The sequence below is a fragment of the Geotrypetes seraphini genome, chromosome 4 (assembly GCF_902459505.1).
Source record: "Geotrypetes seraphini chromosome 4, aGeoSer1.1, whole genome shotgun sequence".
Taxonomy (NCBI): domain Eukaryota; kingdom Metazoa; phylum Chordata; class Amphibia; order Gymnophiona; family Dermophiidae; genus Geotrypetes; species Geotrypetes seraphini.
This window is the reverse complement of record NC_047087.1, coordinates 262,210,752-262,229,660: the sequence shown is the minus strand read 5'-3', so window position 1 is coordinate 262,229,660 and position 18,909 is coordinate 262,210,752. Positions and strand designations below refer to the sequence as shown.

Below are 18,909 nucleotides of genomic sequence, written 5' to 3'. Positions count from 1 at the left end.
TCATGTACCCTCTTTCTCCAACCCTTTCATCTAGTACCTTCTCCTCTCTCTGTCCACTTATCATCCAGCATCTGCTCCCCTCTTTCTCTCCTCCCATTTCCTTCTGGCATTTGCTCCCTTATCTCTCCCATCTGCACTTCCATCCAGCATAGGCTCCCCACTACCATCCAATGTCTGCCCTTTCTCCCTCCATCCACCCCTCTTCAATCAGCATCTTCCCCCATTCTTTCCTTCCAATATCCTTCCCCCTTATGTCTCTCCCCTTTCTCTGTAGATCAATTCCATCAGCACCACCCTTCCATACCACCCCTGCCCCCTTTCTTTCCCTCCACCACTCTTCCATTCCAGCAGTCCTCCTTTCTCTCCCTTCATGCAGCAAGGTCCCACGATGATTGTAGCTGCCTGCTGCCAATCCACCCCACTCTGATGTACTTGCTCTAGAGCGGACTCAGCAGCCGCATGCTGGAAGGGTCCGCGATGACTCGTCTGCTGGCTCTGCTCTGGAAGAAGTAAGGGGGTGGACCCGGCAGACGCAGGGAGTTGCGGCAAAGTCCCGCAATGACTGCGTCTGCCGGGTCCACCCCCTCTGACATAACTTACTTCTTCCAGAGCAGAGCCAGCAGACGAGTCATCGCGGGACCTTCCTGCACCTTAGCGCGGATGCTGACTCTGCTGAAGAGAAAGTAAGTCAGTGGTAACGTGACCATTTATTTTTTTCATCAAAAGGGGACATCTATTAATTGACTGTGTATCCTTTCTTTCTTTCTGCACTCAGGCCCAACAATTGTCCCTTTCTATTCCCTCCCTCCTTCCTTCCCATGTCCTTAGTGCCCCCAGTGCCTCATTCCCGTGTCCATAGTGCCCCCAGTGCCTCCTTCCCATGTCCTTTGTGCCCCCAGTGCCTCCTTATGTCCCCCCACTGCCTTCCAGATTTTGCCCACCCCCAAAGCCAGTCAGCTCTGCCACCTCTCCATTTTTTTCTCTCTGTCACCACCGCATCCCCTATGCTCTGGCATCTCTCTCTTCTCCTTTCTTTCCTTTGCACCCCATAGTCTGGTATCTCCCCTTCCCTGATTCTCTGGCATCTCTCTCCTTTCCTTTTCTTCCATCTTTCGCTCCCCCTCCATGCTCTCACATCTCCCCCTTCCTTTTCCCTTAGTCTGGCATACCTTCCTCCTACCCTCCAAGCCCTGGCATCTCCTTTCATTCCCTCTCTCATCTTCCTTCTCCCTCCAGCTGGGTACCGCAACACTCTTCCCTGCAGCTCTGGACTTCCCCACAATTGCCATGCTTCGGTTCCTCTTCTTCCTTCCTCCCTCACCCCCCCCCCCCCGCGGGACCCTGCGGCACCATCAACTCTTACTCCCTCTAACGTCGGCCCTGCAACTCCGGACTTCCCGCACCTTCTCCCCCCCCTCCCCTCGGATCGCTATTACTTTAAATGTTATAGCCGCGAAGCTGTATCCATCAGTGGAGACGTCTAACCTCGGCCTGCCCCGGAACTCTTACTGCAGCAGCCGCCCGTCTAGGCAGGAACAGGAAGTCACTGTTGCAGTAAGAGTTCCGGGGCAGGCTGAGGTTAGACGTCTCCACTGATGGATACAGCTCCGCGGCTATAACATTTAAAATAATAGCGATCCGAGGGGGGGGCAGGTGTGGGGAAGTCCGGAGCTGCAGGGCCGGCGTTATACGAATGAGACTAAGGGGCGGACCGCCCCCCACTTAATACGCCACTGATTGCGGGGATCATGAAATGAGTCGCCGCTGCTGCATCTTAGGCGAGCAAGGCAGACCGCCGCCGCTTCCTCTCACCTCCGCTCGAGTGAGCGACACCAGAAGAAGCATGAGCGACGCCACTGAAAATAGTGAGCGATCGCTCATGCGCTCACCTTAGAGGGAACACTGGGCAGGACCCGGCAGTGAGGAAAGCCCGAAGCAATCAAGAGCAAGTTGTAAGCTGACCTGTCTCCTATAGCGAACCCATGCTCCGGGGCGTGTGCATGCTGACTTCCCTTCTCTTCCCCCCTCGGGACGTGACTTCCGTTTTCGGAGAGAAGCGGCATTCACATGTTAGAGCCCCGGAGTATGGGTTCAAGTCGCTTGCTGGCGTTAAAAACTAAAAAAAAAAAAAAAAGTCAGATCAAGCTGTGCCGAGTCAGCCCGGTAAATCTCCAAACCGGTGAGAAGGTTTGTTTTTTTTTTTATGTTGAGCAGAAGGCAGCAGCAGCAGCTGAATTGCCATCGAGATTACAGCCGGGCGCTCATCTAAATTAGCTGGGCGGAGCGCCTGGCTGAAAGGCCCTGGGGAGAACACTGCCCTATCTGAACAAAGTTTACTTTTTTTTTTTTAAGTCTAGAACCTTTGCTTTTGAATGAGCCCTCTTTATACCCAACTTTTTTTTTTTCCATTTCTTTATTCATTTTTTCATCTTCCATCAAATATACAATATTACAACAATTAATTCATACACATCACTTGAAATTTTTTCTATTATCATCTGAAGTACATAAATTATCCCCCTCCCCCACCTACTCTATTCACAGATATTATAATCAAATTAACATAGATATGCTATATTCATAAATATTGATTAAATCTATATTATAACTATAAACCCTCCCTCCCATAATTATAATTATACTTTCAATGTAGAAAAAGCATCTAATCATTACAATAAGTTGTCAATGGCTCCCAAATCTTCTTAAAGTTATTATAATTCCCTTTTTGTATGGCAATTATTCTTTCCATTTTATATATATGGCACAATGAATTCCACCAAAAGGTGTAATTAAGTCTTGTGTAATTTTTCCCATTTTTGGTGATATGCTGAATGGCGACTCCTGTCATTATTAATAAAAGGTTTTTATTATTTAATGAAATTTGACTCTTTATTCTCATTGATGTTCCAAATAGGATTGTATCATATGATAGAGCTACATGGTTTTCCAATAAAGAATTAATTTGTGACCAAATTGATTTCCAAAAGGCCATGATACAGGGACAAAAGTATAATAAATGATCTAAAGTCCCTTCTTCCAGATTACAATGCCAGCATCTATTAGACTTAACAAAAAGAACCATGTTTGTCTCATAGATGCAGACACTGTACATCTCATTCTCCAAGACCAAATTCGTGGCCATTGAGACGCAGAAATTTGATGCTTAATCTCAATGCTCCAAATGTCTCTATGACCATTCTTTGGTTTTTTTATTCATAAATCCAGATATTAATTTTTACCACTGTGCGGCTTGGTGACCCAAGAAATCCGCCTGAAAGCATAAGAATTCCAGACTATACTGATTGTTAAGATTTTTCCATTCAGGGAACCCCTCCTGAATAGCCTGCATCAGTTGCAACCATTTGAAACTTTGATTTGTTAAGACCATATTTATGCTGCAACTGCAAAAAAATCAAGCAGTTTACCATTTGAAATAACATCACCTAGAGTCCGTAAACCTGCAATAATCCAATGCTTCCATACGATTTTAAAACCGCAAACTTGAATCTTGGAGTTTAGTCATAAAGATTGGTATGTTGATTTGTGTATTGAGTTTGGAATTAAATTGCTGACATAACGTAATGTTTTCCATGTATCTATCAATATTCTGTTCTCTTTATATTTTCTAGGCATCGTAACACTAAGAACATGAGACAAATTAATAGGAAACATGAGTTGCCATTCCAAATACAGCCAATCCGGGATATTTTCCATGAGCTCTGGGAGGACCCAATACATACCCTGGTGTAAAATATAGGCTTGATGATACCTATAAAAGTTTGGAAAATTTACCCCACCCTCCTCAATTGATTTTTGTAAAGATACTAAGGCAATTCTGGGCATTTTACCCAGCCAAACAAATTTTGTAAGAATACCATTTAATTTTTTATAAAAGGACCCCTGAAAAAAAACTGGTATCATACTCAGTTGATAACAAACTACAGGCAATATCATCATTTTAATAGTTTGGACTCTTCCCCCACCAAGAAAGATGTAAAGGATTCCATTGCTCACACATCTCTGTTACTTTTTTTAACAACATTTTTTCATTCTCCTTCATTGTATCTTCCAGTGTATTTTTAATTCTAATACCTAAATATTTTAATCCATCTTCTTTCCATATAAATGGAAAAGAATCAAATAAGCCTTTCATACAATGTACATTAAGTGGAAGAATTTCTGACTTACTCCAATTTATCTTTTACCCTGAAAATTTCCTAAATTTCTCTATTAACTCAAGCAAGAATGGAATGGTAGTTTCTGGATTTCTCAAATAAAACAGTATATCATCTGCATATGCAGATATTTTATATTCCCAATCTGTACGAGGAATACCTTGTATCCCCTTTGCTTGTTGAATGGCTAACAACAAGGGTTCAAATACAATATCAAAAAGCAAAGGAGATAATGGACAACCTTGCCTAACCCCCCTCCGCAAATAAAAACGCTCTGATAAATTGTTATTATTAATGTACAATCTTGCAGCAGGGGAGCTATACAATGTCTGAATCATTTGTATAATCCAGAACCTATACCAAACCAATCTAATGCCTGATACATAAAAGTCCATTCCACTCAATCAAAGGCTTTCTCCGCATCCAAAGAGACAGAAAAAGCCGGATCATCCATGGTTTTTGTTAAATTTAACATGTGAAAAGCCAATCTGGTATTATTAGAAGAATGTCTCTTAGCAACAAATCCTGTTTGGTGCATATCAATAATAAAAGGGAGAGCCTTAGCCAATCGTAAAGCCAATGTTTTAGCTAAAAGTTTTCCATCAACATTGATTAATGAGATAGGCCTGTAGTTTGAAACCAAAGTGGGATCTTTGTTTGGCTTTGGCAAAACGATTGTTAATGATTCTGCCATAGTACCTGTAATGCAACCCTTAGTTAGTTGAAACTGACATAAATTTAATAAATAAGGTAATAGGGTACATTGAAATGATTTATAAAATTCCACTATGAAACCTGCTCTTTTTCTATGTATCAGGATATTTGGAATATTGTGCTTGCGCAGTGAAAGGTGCCGGAAACGCCCTTTCATTTTGCTCTATCTATGGTTTGCCTGTAACCCATTCCGGAGGGGGATAGGGATACCTTGAAGTTGCCAGTGGTGGACATGGTTGTTTCGGCCATTGTGCTACAGTGCAGGTAGAGGGTGGCTTGGCTTTGAGGGACTCTGATGAGTGTAGGTTGGAGTCTCTCTTCTTAAGCAGAGTTTTGATGGAACTGCTCTAGCGGTCCAGGCGGCGATGTGTGGCGGTCTGGTAGCTTGGGTTTGTTTTCGGTGGGCTGAGCGTGTTCTTGACTGGAAGTCTGATGACTGGTCTTTGGTGGAAAAGAAAGTAGCTAAGATTGAGATGGGTGTGTCTTCTCTCTCTCAGATGCCATGTATGATCTGTTGCGTGTTTCAACCAAGGCCATGGCTCTCAGTGTGGCTGCACCCTATGGCTCCGGGCTTGGTTGGCAGATGCAACATCTAAGCTAAGCTTATGAAAATTTCCCCTTTCAGGGTCTTTCTTGTTTGACGAGTTTTATGGACAAGTTAGTTTAGACCTTGACGGACTTTAAGGTGCCCTGTCTTCCTGAAGACTGTACTCACCCGCCTATGTGGGTGGCGTTGCTCGGGGCATTTGTCGTGTATTTTCGCAGATACCACCCTGGTTGAGCGGCGGCTTCCTTTCTTTCCTCTGGGTCTCCCCAGGTCATTTCTTTTCAACGCATGCAGCCCTTTTTTTTTGGGGGGGGGAGGGAATCCCATTGATGGGGCGTGATCCCTCCACCACCTGGCCTGCCCAAGGACTCATTTCTGGCTCTTCCCCTGATGCCTGTGGGTGCCCAGTTGTGGGAATTTTACCAGGGGGTGGGCCAAACGGATCTGTGAGGTCCTGGAGGTGATTCAGGACAGTTATGCTCTGGATGTATTTTCCCAGCTCTTGCCAGATTGCTTTCTCACTTCTTGTCAGGTGGCATGGAAGAAGCAAGCCTTTTGTCAGACGCTACAAAGGTTGCTAGATCTCAAAGCGGTAGTTCCTGTGCCTCCTCAGGTTCTGTCTTTTTGCATGGAGACCCTGAGATCTGTCATTCTGGCGGTTCAGCTGGGGGAATTCTTGACCTCACTTGATCTGACAGAGGCCTACAGCATTATCGGTTTTCTGTGCTGCTTTTTTAGTCTAGCCATGGCTCTACGGACGTTCACCAAGATTATGGTCGTGGCGGCGGCCTTGCGCAAGGAGGGCATTCTGGTTCACATCTATCTGGATGACTAGTTGATCCAAGCAGAGCCCTTTCAGGAGAGCTCCCGGGTTACGGCTCAGGTTACGGAGTTCCTGCAGTCGCTGGGCTGGGTAGTCAACCTGTCCAAGAGCCAGTTGGTTCTTTCTCAGTGCCTGGAGTACCTCAGGGTTCTCTTTGCCACCAGCTTGGGTAAGGTCTTAATTTCCAGAGATCTGAAAGGGAGGTTGGCAGTCGCAGATCATCTTAAGAACATAAGAAGGTGCCTCCGCTGAGACAGACCAGAGGTCCATCCTGCCCAGCGGTCCGCTCCCGCGGCGGCCCATCAGGCCTATTGCCTGAATAGTGGTCCCAGACTAATTTTGTAACTTAACCTCTAATCCTCTAATCCTGTCCCTATAACCTACCTCTACTCCTATCTGTACCCCTCAATCCCTTTGTCCTCCAGGTACCTGTCCAATCCTTCTTTGAAGCCCTGTAGCGTGCTCCTGCTTATTTACTTCCTCTGGTAGCGCGTTCCATGTATCCACCACCCTTTGGGTGAAAAAGAACTTCCTGGCGTTTGTTCTAAACCTTTCCCCTTTTAATTTCTTTGAGTGTCCCCTTGTACTGGTAGTTCCCCATAATTTGAAAAATCTGTCCCTGTCTACTTTTTCTACACCCTTCATGATCTTGAAAGTTTCTATCATGTCTCCTCTAAGTCTCCGCTTTTCCAGGGAGAAAAGCCCCAGCCTTTTCAGTCTGTCAGTATATGAGAGGTCCTCCATACCCTTTATTAGCTTAGTTGCTCTTCTCTGGACTCTCTCAAGTACCGCCATGTCCTTCTTGAGGTACGGCGACCAGTACTGGACACAATACTCCAGGTGCAGGCGCACCATTGCACGATACAGTGGCAGGATGACTTCCTTCGTCCTGGTTGTGATACCTTTCTTAATGATACCAAACAGTTTTGTTTTGCTTTCTTTGAGGCTGTCGCACACTGTGCCGACGCCTTCAAGGTTGTGTCTACCATCACTCTCAGGTCTCTTTCAAGGTTGCTCACCCTTAGCGGTGAACCCCTCCATTTTGTAAGTGAACATCGTTTTTTTTTTCCCTACATGCATGACCTTGCATTTCCCTATGTTGAAGCTCATTTGCCACTTTTTGGCCCACTCTTCCAGCGTTGTCAGATCTTTTTGGAGATCTTCACAGTCCTCCATGTTATTAACCCTGCTGTATAGTTTGGTGTCTGATGGTTTCCTGGTGTTCTTGGGCACAAGGCTTTCTCCAGGTCTTGAGATCGATCGCAGCCTCCTTGGATGTGGTATGTTGGGCCCGGGGTCGATGGTGGCCTCCTTGGATGTGGTTTGGTGGGCCCGGGCTCACATGCTGCCGATTCGGTATGCTCTACTTCAGCGGTGGTCACCCCAGTTCCACAATATGGACTCTCCTGTTCCTATTTTCGGGGGGTTAGTTCGTCGCAAATCTCCGTTGGTGGCTACAGTCTTCCAATCTGGTGCAGGGAGTGAGTCTGGATCAGTGCTTCTCCACAGATGCAGTTTCCTCGGTTGGGGAGCTCAATATCTCAGTCGCTTGACTCAGGGCAGCTGGTCTCCGGAGGAGGCGTCTTTGTCGATCAATGTTCTGGAGACCAGAGCTATCAAGCTGGCGTTGCTAGCGTTTCAGACATTGCTGACGGGCAAGTCTGTTTGGGGTTCTCTTGGACAATGCCATGGCAGTAGGCTTATGTCAATCGTCGGGAGGAACCAGGAGTCGTCTGGAGGCACAGGAGGCAGCTTTGCTCATGTCCTGGGCAGAGACTCATCTTCTGGACATCTCAGCTTTCTACATAGCAGGAGAGGAGAATGTCCAGGCGAACTTCCTCAGTCCTCATGTGCTAGATCCCGGAGAGTGGTGTCTTGGACCCGCAGCCTTCGAGTGGATTGTGTAGGCTTGGGGTCAGCCGGTCATGGACTTTATGGCCACGAGTGTCAATGCCAAAGCCTCACGGTTCTTCAGTCAGCACAGGGATGTTTAGGCAGAGGGGCTGGATGTGCTGGTGCAGCCTTGGCCAGCGGGGGCCCTCCTGTATGTGTTTCCTTCATGGCCAATGGTGAGCAGAGTCCTTCTTCGCATTGTTCGTCATTCTGGCTGCGTGATCCTGTGGCTCTGGCCTGGCCCAGGCGCCTATGGTATGGAGATCTGGTTCATCATCTCATGGCAGATCTTCTTGTGCTGCCCCTCTTGCCCAATCTTCTGCCTCAGGGCCCCATTCCAATGTTTGATCTGGGTCCCTTTTGTCTTACAGCTTGGCTCTTGAAAGGGAATGCTTAGGTAAGAAAGGTTATTTGGATAAAGTGATCTCCACTCTCTTGGGGTTCCGGAGACTTTCCATTTCTCGGTCTTATATGCATGTTTGGTGTATCTTTGAACAGTGGTGTGCTGTGCATGGGTGGTAGTGAACTGTGCCGGTCTGGAGAGGTTGCTAAAGAAGGAGAGAATTAGGTTCTTACCTGCTAATTTTCTTTCTTTTAGTCTCTCCAGACTCACCCTGTCTGTTATTTCTGGATTCGTGTGAAGAGTACGTTTTTATTCTGTGGGCTCTCGTGATTTTAGTAGGGTTGGGGAGATTAAAAGAACAGCGGCTTTGGCTCTGGCTCAGCTGGCGTGCTGTGGGGACATTTGCTGAAGGAGCTTCTATGCAATTTCCAACAGTATGGCCCTATGTTAGTTGTTGCTCTTGTTGGGGCTGTTGCTGTTATGATTAGCACTTTAGTTTATTAATTCTGTTTGGCTATTCGGCAGACTGAAGTATTAGGGACTGCACAGCCACTTGTACTAGAGCCAAAAGTTTGTCTCAGTCTGCACTTGCTGGTCATGGTGAGGTATTCCCCATCAATGAACAGTGCCTGTCTGGAGAGACTAAAAGAGAACATTAGCAGATAAGAACCTAATTTCTCCTTGCACACCCTTCCAATGTGAGCTCCGTATTTCCCAGGATGTACCCAAGTCAGATGTCCAGAAAATACTTTTGTCTACTAAAGATATTCCTTTTTACCTTGCTAGATTAGTCCAGGCAAGTGGATTGTATGGCCCAGTAAGGAGAGTAGCAAATCTGGAACTTGCGAGTATTCTCTGCCTTTAGTAGGTAGTTGCAGTTGGACTGATATGACTGGATCCTTGTTGGTTTAGCTTCCTAAAGTGCAGATTGCAGTCTGTGGCCTGGGGATTGAGCTCCACAAGCCTTCTAGTGACTTTTAGGGATTGGTCTGCAGATGTATGCTCTAATTGAACCAGAAGGGTGACCCTAGCCCCAGAGCTTCATATGCCGGCCTTGATTCTGGTGGGCAGCGCATCCCATAAGTAGTGGAGTTAGAAAGTTGGGGCCTCTTGTTGTCCCCATTCTTTTATCTCCTCCGCTCTGCTTAGTATTTGGCTTAGTTCAGTTCCCTGACTCGTTTCCCTTCCTCTGCATGCATAGCTTTAAAATAAATATGCTACAGAGGCAAGAAGTAGATGTCAAAGCCTCTACAAAGATGTTGGGGAGGCTGCAGTAGATGTGGTACATAGTTTGGTGTAGAGTAGGGAATGCTTTTTTTTAACAGAGGCAGGCAATTGAGGCACCACATTAAGTGGCAGGTGCCTTGGGAGCAGCATGGTAAGTTCCTTTTAGCCTGTGTGTGATGGGGAGATGGCTGGACATGTACAGGAGAGTGATCGGATTACTTTGAACCTTGGAGAAGGCTCAGACCCACCGGAATCTGTCTCAAGTTTCTTTCCTTTAGGTTTCTCATGGGCAGGAATGGTGACCACGTTCAGCATGGGCTGTGTCTCCTATGTTTTGTCCCAAAGAGGTTCTAGATGACAAAGTTTATTGTAGCAAGTATAATAAGACGGACAATGTTGGCCAAAGTGCATATGGTTACTTTCCTTAGCAACAGCAGCAGATGAATTCAGAGACTAGTGGATTAGCACACATTTACCAGCAAGTGGAGATAGAGCATACTGAAGATACAGGAGGCATGCCAGCCAAAAGGACCACCTGTTAATCAGTTTCTCTATCTCCAGCAGGCGGATGGTCGCTATTCAACTAGCTCCTGAATTCTGGCTGTGACTGGATATTTACTTTTCTCCTGTTGAGATTTCTCTTCAGTGAGACAGGAGTGTCCGGCTGAACGGTGCCAGCTTTAGGGGCTACACCTCGGCCCTCCCAGGTCACTTCCTCACCCTCCCTCCAGTGATAGAGGGTTTGCATTGGTCTCTATTTTTATTCTTTTCCTGAATTGTAAAAACAAAACTAAACGGGTGAGACCACAATTGTTGTAGTTCTGCCCTAACAGTGCTGAGCAACCGGCATTTACCGGCGTTAACTAAGCTTGTAAGTATCTATTTTCTGTCAGTATTTGCAATGTGGATTACACATCGTGAAAGTGCAACAATGTTTAGTTTGTGTTAAATGCTAATGTTTTGTTGGGTAGTTTTGTGGTAATATCAAGGTTCACGCAGGGAGTAAGCGGCAGATAATTTCTCAGGGTGTAGAAATATTTTATTGTACGGGTCTGTATTTAGCAAACAGTTGAGGAACAAAGATTTTCAAGCAGAGTGCGCTTGTTATCCTCCGTTGTCAGCAGTGCCACAGCATGTAGGCTGGTTTTCCCGAGGCTGACTTTTTTTAGCTCGTGCCGCGACCTTCCTGTTGAATTTTCCCGCATGAAGGCGAAGCACGCTCGTTCTCCTCCGTTGTTGGCAGCACCGCAGCATGTAGGCTGTTCTTTCCTGAGATCTCCCTGTTGTCGGAGTCAGATATGTCGGAGGTAATACAGCAAAAATATCAAAAAATTCAAGAAAAGGATGCACAAAATAAATCACAAAAAACTGCACCCTCCAAACATACAGGACAAGAAAATCACCTTCCTTTGCAAAAAGGGGAGAAAAGACCTCAGTGTCTAATAGGGGCTATTTAGGCTTCCCATATAGACAGGCTAGTTTTAAACAGAGTTTAATCCTAGCAGACACATCCTTGGTCAAAAAAACTCCCAGTTAATATGTGAACTTCTATTCTTATTTTTCTTATAGTTTTATATATTTTTCTATACTTTTCTTATGTTTTTCAAATTTTCTTCAAACAATTATTATCAAAAATAGAGGTCACTTATCTGAGTATTTAGTATTCAGGTGTAGTCCTGGAGTAAAGAAAGCAGGAAAAACTGCGCCATGGAAAAAAGCTACCAATCAAACATTCTTCCAAAATATCCAACAGGGGCCCCTGTTTCGCAAAAAATGCTTCGTCAGGGATTTGCTGTAAAACATAAAAAACACACTGTAGAAAGTTTCCAAAGAACATGAAAAAACAGTCAAAAGAAGGATAACTATACCCACAGCGATCATACACCCGTTTCCACTCCTGTCATAAAAATGGCCCCTCGGCGTTCTTGCTAAATAGGCAACTCAAGACGTCACCACGCCAAAACGTGATGACGTCATACTTATGCAAATCACGCAAAAAAATGTGATGACATCATGTTTCTGCAAATCTTAAGATCTTATAGCAAACTTTCAAAACCAGGCTTTCCAATCCACCCCACTATTCAAACCCATAGGGGTAAAGGTTTGCAAAGAAAATATCCAGCGTTGTTCCCTTTTCAATAGAATTTGTTTAAAGTCACCACTCCGTGCAGACGATACTTTCTCCAAAACCCAGCAGCGCAAATCCTCAAAAACATGATTACAGTCAATACAATGCTGTACCATAGGAGCCTCACGAGAAAGGATTGAGGCTCCTATGGTACAGCATTATATTGACTGTAATCATGTTTTTGAGGATTTGCGCTGCTGGGTTTTGGAGAAAGTATCACTGTCTGCACGGGGTGGTGACTTTAAACAAATTCTATTGAAAAGGGAACAACGCTGGATATTTGTAATCATGTTTTGAGGGATTTAAGAATGAGAAAGAAGTTACTAAAGTAGATGATACCCAAATGCGATGTAAGTCGCACATTAAGTAAAGTAGAAAATATTGGATCGATGGTGAACTAGCCCTCATGACATATTTATGTGAGACTCGCCTCTGATGGTCCAAAATTAATAAATAATTCACTTCAGGGATACGTATATACAGTATATTGAGAGACCATTAATGCCTGACCATGTCAAATGTTACAGTGGTTATAGCTGATTTCTGATAAGGTTTGTGTTGCTTTTAAAGGTGTTAATATACCTAAGGACCCCAAACTGGGATACACGTATTGCAGCAGGACAAGCGGTAGAAGCTATAGTCAAAAATGTTCCAGAGTGGAATCCTACACAGAGAACCAAGAACGGTATATTTTTAAATGAAGTATAGATATTTGATTTGTTGTGCTTTTACTTGTATTTTTTTTTCTTCCCTTTTCAAATTGTTACACCAGTCCAAAATGATAGACTATGCCACTTTACCAGCAGATGGAGGGAAAGAAGCAGAAATTCTGTGAAATTACCAGTATAAGGAGTGGTGCAGCCTGTAATTAGTCAATATTTTTTGGCCTTTAGTGGGATTCTTCATGACAGGCCTGCATCTATGATCAAGTCTCTGCTTGTATTTCCTCCCCAAAATTGGTCCATTGTTTATAGCACTGGGTGAGTCCAGAGGGGTTCGTGCTTTCACTTGCATGGATAGTGCTGCAGAAGTCCTCAAAAGGCCTCTGCCAATAGGGGGCGACTGTTTCCTTTTTCCTTCTCCCCTCCCCCATCCCAAACCTGCAAGTAACTAGAAAAAATAAAAGAAGAAATTAGCAAAATGGCTTTTAATGAGGTATGCAAAAAAAAAAAAAAAAAGCACAGGCAGTGTAAGGACAGAAAACTGACAGAATAAAGGGGACGTCCCATAAGAGGAAGTGTTAGATTTGAGGGGAGAAGCCATTTAGCAGTCTTGCTGAGAAAGTGATGCCAGCTGAAAGACTCTGTAAGGCATGTGGTGCTGCTGATTCCTTCTACCTCAGCTGTGATGGAGAAGTCATCAGTTCTACCCCAAATCCAGCCCATGAAGATGATGGGGTAGGCTTTACACTCTAACCCTAAGAATTATTGGATATGATGTTCTAGGTTCAAATGTTGATGCCTTTGACAGCAGTAACTGAGACTTCTTCTTGTAGAAGGACTGGAATGACAGGAAAGTGGAACTGCTCCTCAAGCAGGCATCCAGCATTTCTGCATTTGCTATTCAGGTGATGGCGTGTGGAGGTTATGCAGCAGCTGCAGGCGTTGAAGGAGGCATGGCTGGAGTTGGGAGCTGCTCCCTTGGCAGATGTCTTCTATTTGATTTAAATAAGCTCTAGATAGGTGTCAGCATAGCTGGTCTTTCTTGTACAAACCCAATCTATTCCTGGATTATTGGGTTATTTTCCCATACTCGCTAGAGCTTGTAGGAAGCCTCATAACAAAGTCTTGAGCACCTCCCCTCTTACCTCAGGACTGCCCTCTAGGAAATCAGTTTCTTTCCTACAAGCCAAACTGTAACAGTTCGTCTTTTCTGCTCATGTTTATTATCTTTAAATTCAGTCCTTTCATTTGTGTTTTTGGCTCTTGTTCTGTAGGACTGTGGAAGATTTCAGACAAGATGCTATGTCTGCTTCCAGAGGGTGAGCTGTGGGGCAGTGCTCTCTCTGGACAGCCTGCACTTCAGGTTGGGGTTTGGGGATCATTCCCTTGGGAGCTTGCTCACCCTGCTTCAACCGCTAGTAGGTCTAGCACAGGCTGCGTGACTCCATGGTTGTTTTCCCAGGATAGGGGCCAGCTGTGTTTACCAGGTTTGTCCATGAAGTGTCCCAGACGGAGGTCCCCGACTGTGGGTGTTGGACTAGGGGGACAGTCAGAAGATCAGCAGTCCATTTTGCTTGTTTAAGGCAGAGGATCTCCCTATAAGCAGTTTCAGTTTATTTCTGCAGCACATTGCACAGTGAGTGACTGACAGCCTGAATCTGCGATTTTGGGAGGCCTTAAAAAGGTGGTTTTGAGTGATATCTCAGTGCCTTAGACCTCCCCACTCCTAAAATCCTCAAATTGCCATTTTTGCAGAGTTCCTGTGCTTTTCCCAGGCAATTTTAGTGTAAAATCAGAACATGTGGTAACATCTTGGATTTTCACAATCTTTTTCTAAAAGTTATTTTTAGCCTCTGCAATCTTCAGTTTTGCAAAAACAACCAACCAGATGGACTCCTAAGGCCAAGATTTGATGGACTTGTGTCCATTTACGGTGGATGGCGGTCTGGCGTGTGGCCGCATTGCATGTGCGTTGTAGCACAGGAGGGAGCAAAATTGGGTCAGCCCCAGTACCCTCGTCCTCTGAAGGGAGTCCTGCCGCTATTTCTGCCCATGTACTTAAAAATTGGGGGGGGGGGGGGAACTTGTCTGTGGAAACCAAGCGCGTTTTGCCAGCAAACTCACTCTATTCCTCAATTAGTTCTCCGACAGGTCCGCAAGAAGCGTTTCCTGGCCTGGCTGATGAGTTTCCCCTTGAATTTTATACTGTGATGTACCAGGCTTCTTTGGCTCAGAAATTAATGCCAGCCACCCTTCTGCAGGCGTGGGGACCCCTCGTTCTTGGGGCATTGTCCTTCTCTCTTCCCCCCCCCCCACCCCACCACCGTGATTCTGGTCATTACACCGGCTGTTGCCCGTGTTTGTACCAGATGCCCTGACAATGCCTCTGCTTTCGCAGGCAGGTGGGAGATGTTGCATTCCTCAGGATGGAACCCTGGATCTGTGGGGGAGGGACCCCACTGTATGTAGAGTTTTCAAGACCAGGCCTCTAGTGGATTTTATCTCAGAGTTCCTCCAGGAGTTGAAGCTGAGGGCTGGGTGACTTGCCTCTTTTCCTGATAATCCGAACATATGGAAGGTGCCTGACATCCCCTTAAAATGTGCTAGGGCCATGTCTTAGAGGTTCCTGCAGTTCAGGACCATAGAGTGGATTTCATTCTCAAGTGTATGTTTGATTTGGTGGCCACTAGAATTAAGGCAGCGATGGCCTCTTCCTTTGTAGATGGGGTGTGCCATTCTATAAGCTCTGCCATGATCCTGTCACTTATGCTCTGGGATCTTGATTTCCTGTTTTCAGGGGTGGATTCCATGGCAGATGCCCTGTATGACTTGTTGATGGTCTTCACTACATTTTCAGTCTTTTCCATTTAAGTTTACAGGATGCTGTGGATCAGATAGTGGTCTGACAACTTTAAGCAAGTTGCCCTTCCAGGGTTACCTTCTATTTGGCAAGGGTCTGGATGACCTCATGGCTAATGTGCAAGGCCACAGGCCCAAGTCTTTGCCTGTCTATGGGCCCCTAGCCTCCTTTTTGTGCCTTTAGATGTTTCCATCAGAACTTGGGGGTCCTCCTCTGGCCAGCGTTCCTCCCTATCTACCAGGCCATGGTTCAAAGGTTCTCAGTGCCAGCTGTCCATGGGGAGCTGTCCAGCAGCAACTGCAAAATGGCAATTCTGACGCCAGGTCTGTGTCCACGCTCCTGCGGAACTCCTGTGGATCTTGGGCGGCTCTTGGCCTTCCTGGAGAAATGATAAGCAATCACCTAGGACCGTTGGGTCCTGAAGGTTCTTCGGGATGGCTATAGGCTAGAATTTCATTGTCCCCTGGTGGATTATTTACCTGCATTCCCCTGCAGGAAGGCCAGAGAAAGAGGCTCGGGTGGAAGCCACGACCTGCAGGTTGCTGACCATTGCGGCCATAGAGCTCATTCCAGAGCGAGACTCAGGCTCTGGCAGATACTAGATACGCTTCTTCGTTCCAAAGAGTAGCTCAGACGATTAGAGGCCAATCCTGGATCTTAAGGTGGTCAATACGGCCCTGAGAGTGCCTCACTTCCGGATGGAGACAATATGTTCAGTTATCGCCTCGGTGGCTCCGGAGGAGTTTTTAGCCTCCTGGATCTGACGGAGGCATATCTCCATATTCCTCTATTTCCAGATCACAGGCTGTACCTGGGATTCCATGTTCTGCAGTAGCATTGACCATTTGCGGTGCTGCCCTTCGGGTGGGCGACAGTGCCCCAGGACCTTTCCCAAGGTGATAGTAGTGATGGCAGTCCATCTGCACACCCTGGGAGTTTTGGTTCACCCATAGCTGGATGACTGGTTGATCAGACAGTTCACCAAATATTTCAGTTGCTTCAGTGCCTGGGTCAGGTGATCAACTTCAGGATGAGTCACCATGAGTCAATGTAAAATATGGAATACCTGGAGGCTTGCATTCACATGGATCGGAACCAGGTGTTCTGCCCATGTCGCATCAGGAGAAACTCAGACAGGTTGTCCATGACTTTCTGGCCACCCTCTTTCCAACAGCTTGGCAGTATCTCCAGGTTTTGGGGACCTGGTGGCAACGATCAATGTGGTCCCTTGGGCCGGAGCCCATTTGTGTCCGCTGCAGGATGCTCTGATTTGGTGTTGGAGCCCGCTGCAGGCTCCGTTACATATTCCACTGCCTTGAATTGTGGTGGCCTGGAGCAGTCTAGCCTGGTGGCTGTGTTCTTTCTCTTTCTTTGCTCTCTCTGCCTTGAGTAATTCCAAAGACAGGTGCCATTTTCATGACTGTCCCTGTTCAGGGCCGGTGGACTCTCTCCGAGTGGAAGTGGTTGATCATTCAACTGTCGCTCCTCCACGTTGAGGATCATCTCCAGCATTGGTCTGTCCACATCTCGGACAATGCCTCGGCGGTGGCCTTTGTCCATTGCCAGGGAGTACCAGAAGCATCTCCCTGAGTGTGGAGGCCCAGCTTCTCTTCCGATGGGAGAGAGATGCTTCGTGGCTGGAGTGGACAATGTTCAGGTAGATTTTCTCAGTTGTCAGACTTTGGACCCTGAGGTGTAGTCCTCATTCCCAAGGGCGTTTGACTGCATGGTGGAATATTGGAGTTGCCCCACATTTGATTTCATGGCATCTGTGGCCGACTAGACAGCAGATCGGTTCTTCAGTCAACTTTGCTTGGTCAGCCGCGATGGCCTGGATGCTCCGGTTCCACCTTGGCCACGGGAAGGTCTACTGTAAGTCATCCCTCCATGGCCCACAATTGGGCATCTATTGAGAAGGATAATGACCCACAGAGTGGTCCTAGTCATGCCCGACTGGCTGAGGCAACTGTGGTATGCCAACCTGGTTTGGTTAGAGTAGGGGCTTTGGCTTCCATGTCATCCTTGTCCCCTCTTGCAGGGCCCAATTGCCCTGCAGGATTTGGACTGTTTTGGTCTTGCAGCCTGGCTATTGAGTGCGTGGCCTTAGTTGGCAGGGACTCCTGTTCAGCCATCGTCACTCTCCTCTACAGCTTGAAGCAGTCCCCGGTAACTACTTAAGTGAAGTGAAGACCGCTGCGAAGTCTCCAATATATTTAAATGACCTCATACCAACAACCCAATTGCTGATAATCAAAAGATAGCTTACATGGAAATAGCATCCAATAGGATAGAAAACAGCAGTTAGGCAAACAGAGGGTTAACACAGAGTGCTGGCATATCTGCGATGCCCAGTCCGTCTTAAAGCTCATCAGCAATTATGATGGCCTTTTATACCCAAGCTTAGGAGCCTAGGGTACAAGGTACTGCATAGCTGCCAATTACATACTTAATTTCTATTGGATGCTTACATTTTATCATTTTTAATAACTGGATGGTTTACACATAATTGCAACCGAGTCATAACGAAGCCTGATGCCAAATATGACTTCTCTAAATACCGACAGTGCATTCTTAATTCTAAGGTCAATGATCCCTAAGGGTGAGTCCCTCCCTCCTCTACTGATCTTCTTCTGTTCAATCTTGATTGTAGTTGTTAGCAGTTTTACTTGTAGTTCATGTCACTTTTGGATATGCCATCCTGACCTGTTGTTGTGGCTTTTTCTAGCCCAAGCATTTCTTGGAAAGTCCTTTAATAGAACAGCTATTGTCACAATCAGCAGATAATTGTCAGCTTCTAGGACAAAGATGAAGTTATCTTGCAAATTTATTACAGTAGTTGTGCTGAAAGTAAGATGCATTCTTTGCACAGTTCATAAACCTTATGGCAAATCTAATTTTTATCAGCATAATGTCTCTCTTGAGGGGATTTTCTCCTCATTCTCCTCATCCCCCCTCTTGAGGCCTACAAAGGCATCATTAAGGTAAGGATCAAAGATAGACAGGATAAGGGGTAAAGTTGAAGTCAAATGATGTTCCAAAGGTAGCGTCCACGTCCAATGGGAGGATGCAAGAGATTCACCGCCTAAGAATTGATTAAGCTTAGTAAACTTAAGAAGGTACTGGTCATTCCAACCCAATCTGATAGTAGTCTAGCCTCTTTATGACTATAATAAATTCATATATATCTATATCTATATATATCATTGTGCATTAAGAAGGAAGAGTCAAAAAGCATTAATTGGACATAGTTCAATAATAAAAAGGTACATATCACAAAAGGCTTGGAGATATTATCAGGAGTGGTGTGTCTGTGAGCACGAAGTTCTATCTGTGCCATTGTTTCTCCGGATTCTAGAGTTCCTTCAGGACGGCCTAACAAAGGGCTTCTCTGTGGCTTTTCATAGAGTCTGGATTGCATGTGTTCTCGTCTGGCCCTGTTTCCCTGAGGGCTCCATGGCTTCTCATCCGGATGTCATCTGTTTTCTGTGTGGCCCCCACTGTGGTTACCCTGTCCTGGAATTTCAACCTGGTTCATCC

General features: G+C 45.8%; 1 protein-coding gene across 3 annotated transcripts in view; it reads left to right on the top strand.

Annotated features, from left to right (window-relative positions):
• Positions 1-18,909, top strand: part of BTAF1 (B-TFIID TATA-box binding protein associated factor 1) — a 394,756-nt gene that overhangs the window by 20,672 nt on the left and 355,175 nt on the right. For all 3 annotated transcript variants that reach the window (XM_033943697.1, XM_033943698.1, XM_033943700.1), the window contains exon 3: positions 12,421-12,535. In XM_033943697.1, coding sequence (XP_033799588.1) covers positions 12,421-12,535 — 115 coding nt within the window. The remainder of the gene's footprint in view (positions 1-12,420; positions 12,536-18,909) is intronic.